General features: G+C 37.2%; 1 protein-coding gene across 4 annotated transcripts in view; it reads left to right on the top strand.

Moving 5' to 3' along the window:
* The window catches only part of LOC119596857 (peroxisomal biogenesis factor 19-like), a 29,410-nt gene extending 26,331 nt beyond the window's left edge, over positions 1-3,079 (top strand). For all 4 annotated transcript variants that reach the window (XM_037946204.1, XM_037946202.1, XM_037946201.1 and 1 more), the window contains exons 7-8: positions 383-472; positions 2,474-3,079. In XM_037946204.1, the coding sequence (XP_037802132.1) occupies positions 383-472; positions 2,474-2,686 (303 nt within the window). In that variant the 3' untranslated portion in view covers positions 2,687-3,079. The remainder of the gene's footprint in view (positions 1-382; positions 473-2,473) is intronic.
* Positions 3,080-3,640: the final 561 nt, after the last annotated feature.

The raw sequence follows: 3,640 nt of genomic DNA, 5'->3' as shown, positions 1-3,640 counted from the left end.
GTTAGTCAGTTAGTTGGTTATTTAGTTAGTTAGTTTTTTTTCTTATAAGATACTCAAAATAATTTTCTGTCCCTAAAATGAAGGACAAAAGTATATAATAGGGTAAATATTAAATATTGAAAAAAAAATTTACATGTATATTGTATTTTTGATATAGCACTCACTTCCAGAAATATTATTATAGCAAAAATAATATGAAACACTATTATTCATACAATAATTTCTTTAAAAAAACATGGGAAATTAATTTTCTTCTCTTCCTGCCACAATCATCATCATTACATCATTATTGTTATGTTAGATGTTCTTTGTAAATAGCTGTATGAACTTTATTGCACAGCCATTAGAATTCTTAATAATAATTAGTTTATTTTTATTTCAGCTTGTACAAATGTATGAAGAAGAAAACGAAACTGATTCCGATGAAGTAAAGGGACAGCGCTTTGAGAAAATCATGCAGCATATGCAAAAGGTTTGTTTTGCTTTACACTCATTTCATTGTTTTCAAACTGAATTTATATATTAAAGAGAACCTGATTGTCATAGAAAAGTATAGAAAGTGTTTTATGGGTTGTGTTTAGTTTTTTGTTACAGAAAGTTTTAATTTTTTTACAAAAGGAAATCCAAATGAAATATTGAGAGATAAAGGAATATACAGATACTCATCTTGGCTTACAAATTATTTTTTGTAACAAGTACATGGACATAAAAAAAGTTGAATTGGTTGGGCACTTGATATTACACTTAGAAATGAAAATAAGAGGTTGTTCCTTACAAGAATCTTCTGTACCTTGCTTTTATAATACCAATGGCAGATTTAGAATATTTTGCATGGAGGGCTAGAGGTTTTGACAAGAGGACTTAGGAGGAAAATATACAAAACCGAAGGTTGTTTCTAATATATCAGGGACTGATAATTTATAAATTTATGCCATAATTGTTTTTGAAGGGCTGTGCTGTTTGTGAACACCATTGCTATTTGTATTTTACAGTTACAGTTTTAGGAATTAAAGGAAATACACCACACTAACCCATAGATTTGCTGCTCTATGAGACACTGGTTCTCCTGACAGAAAAGTATGTTACAGGTTTATACTAGTATAAGACAGTGTAATTTTTGTTCTGTAATATGAGACATCTTGACACACTGATAAAAAAGATGTTGCTTGTGTAGTTAGTGTGGTATCTGTTATTTGTAGGGTGTTACACGATGAAAGTTTCCTTTCCAGTAATTTCTTTAGAATGAAGGCTTGTTTAAAAGAACCATTATTTTTAATTAGAGAAAACAGGAGTGTCTGCATTACTGACTACCTGTTTATCAAACTATAACTCCTGGAATCGGTGCTTTTCCAGCCATGGATATCTCTCTCTCTCTCTCTCTCTCTCTCTCTCTCTCTCTCTCTCTCTCTCTCTCTCTCTCTCTCTCTCTCTCTTCTCTCTCTCCTTCTCTTCTCTCTCTCTCTCCTCCTCCTCCCCTCCCTCCCTCCTCTCCCCCTCCTCCTCCCTCCCTCCCTCCCTCTCCTCTCTCTCTCCTCCCTCTCCTCTCTCTCTCTCTCTCTCTCTCTCTCTCTCTCCTCTCTCTCTCTCTCTCCTCCTCTCTCTCTCTCTTCCTCTCTCTTCTCTCTCTCTCTCTCCTCTCTCTCTCTCTCTCAATCTCTCTCTCTCTCTCTCTCTCTCTCTCTCTCTCTCTCTCTCTCTCTCTCTCTCTCTCTCTCTCTCTCAATCTTGCATGCAAGCACACATTCTCTCTCTCTCTCTCTCTCTCTCTCTCTCTCTCTCCTCTCTCTCTCTCTCTCTCTCTCTCACTCTCTCTCTCTCTCTCTCTCTCTCTCTCTCTCTCAATCTGCACCCCCCACATTCCTCTCTCTCTCTCTCTCTCTCTCTCTCTCTCTCTCTCTCTCTCTCTCTCTCTCTCTCTCTCTCTCTCCTCTCCCTCCCTCCCTCCCTCTCTCTCTCTCTCTCTCTCTCTCTCTCTCTCTCTCTCTCTCTCTCTCTCTCTCTCTCTCCTCCTCTCTCTCTCTCATTCATTCATACATTCATTCATTTACCAGTGGAAATCATACAAAAGCTCCTTAAATGCCCACAGAGTCTGATCTTCCTCCAAGAGCTTTCTGCACTGAAGACAAGTCTTTTCTGTCACCCTAGTCTTCAGATAATTTTTTTGTGACATCAGATTCCCTTCACCCCAGCCCTCAACCAAATTTTACCATGACGGCATATTCCTGTCCCGCAGCCCTCTGCCAAATATTTTCATGATGTGATGGCAGTGTCACATGTATCCAATGGCTTAAATGTTATCCTATTGACAAATACTTTCAATGGTTATAAATATGATAGCCAAATCCAGAAATATTGTTTAGGAATATGTCCATCTCACATTCATCAACATTACAACAAAATCACAGTTTGCACTTCTCTAACAATCTTTCTATAAAATAATCACCACTGATTATACTCGTATCCATCCCTACAGCTACAGGAAATGGGACAACCCCCAAAGGAACTGGTGGGAGACATGGGCCCGGTGATCAACTTTGATGCTGCTGGCAATCCCATTTTGCCCGACATGTCCACTCTACTTGGAGCAGCTGGATTCCCAGGCGGTCAGGATGGAGCAGCCCAAGATCCCTCTGCTGCACCATCGGATCAGCAACAGCCTCAGGCGGAACAGTGTTCTCTTATGTGATTGATGGATTGACGTGCTGCCTAGTCAGAAGTTTTGTTTGTTTCCTTGTTTATATCTCCAGAGTTATACAAGAGTGCTGCATTGCAAAGTTGGGTAAGAATGAATATGTAGGTTGGAGTTGTTTACAGTTTACAGCCATTTATGATTAAATGGATTTTTTTTCATGTATTGTAGCAGAAAATGGGATAAAGATGTGTTCCACATTATCAGATCAGGTTATCTATCTGTACTAATGGTCACTGAATTCACTGGAATAAGATATCACAGTGCTTGGACATGGCACAGTATGAAATACCCTTTTTCATCGCCAATAATCACTGGATATAAAATAACCTTTTTCATCACTGTAATAATTGTTGGATTGTATAGCTCATATAGAAATTATTATTTGTAGTCTTTATGTTTTCTTATCCTGGACTTATCCAAGTACAATACTGGTTATTCCATTATAGTAAAACACAATGTAATTGCATAAATATCTGTAATAAATTATTACGTCATACATTGTACTGAAAGGATTTTGACAAGATTATTCTGTAGTGTGTGGCATTAATATGAACTTCTCTTGATTTGTTATAACAACCTGTAGATGCCAGGACCTCATGTATACATACACTGTCCTTTTTTATTTACCCATAGATACCATAAGAAGCACATGGTCACCAAGAAGTCAGTTACTAAGCCTCCTTTCCATCACCAACTATCCTTTTCCTTGAATCTTTGGAAAGTAAACATGACTTTTATTTCAGATATTCTAGTTAATAATGTTAATAAATATTGGTAATGATGATAACAGTTACAATGAAACAAGTATTAGAAAAAAAAATATTCCCCTCAAAAATATTCAAGGAACAGGGTAAACAGGTGAGATCAGATAGGCCTAGTGCTTGACTCCTTGATAACTAAGCACTTGTGAACCGATCTCTGAGTAAACAAAATTGATCTAATGCTGTT

This window comes from Penaeus monodon, chromosome 38 (assembly GCF_015228065.2).
Source record: "Penaeus monodon isolate SGIC_2016 chromosome 38, NSTDA_Pmon_1, whole genome shotgun sequence".
Lineage (NCBI taxonomy): Eukaryota > Metazoa > Arthropoda > Malacostraca > Decapoda > Penaeidae > Penaeus > Penaeus monodon.
Note: the sequence above shows the minus strand (reverse complement) of the source record. Positions and strands in the feature narration are given on the sequence as shown.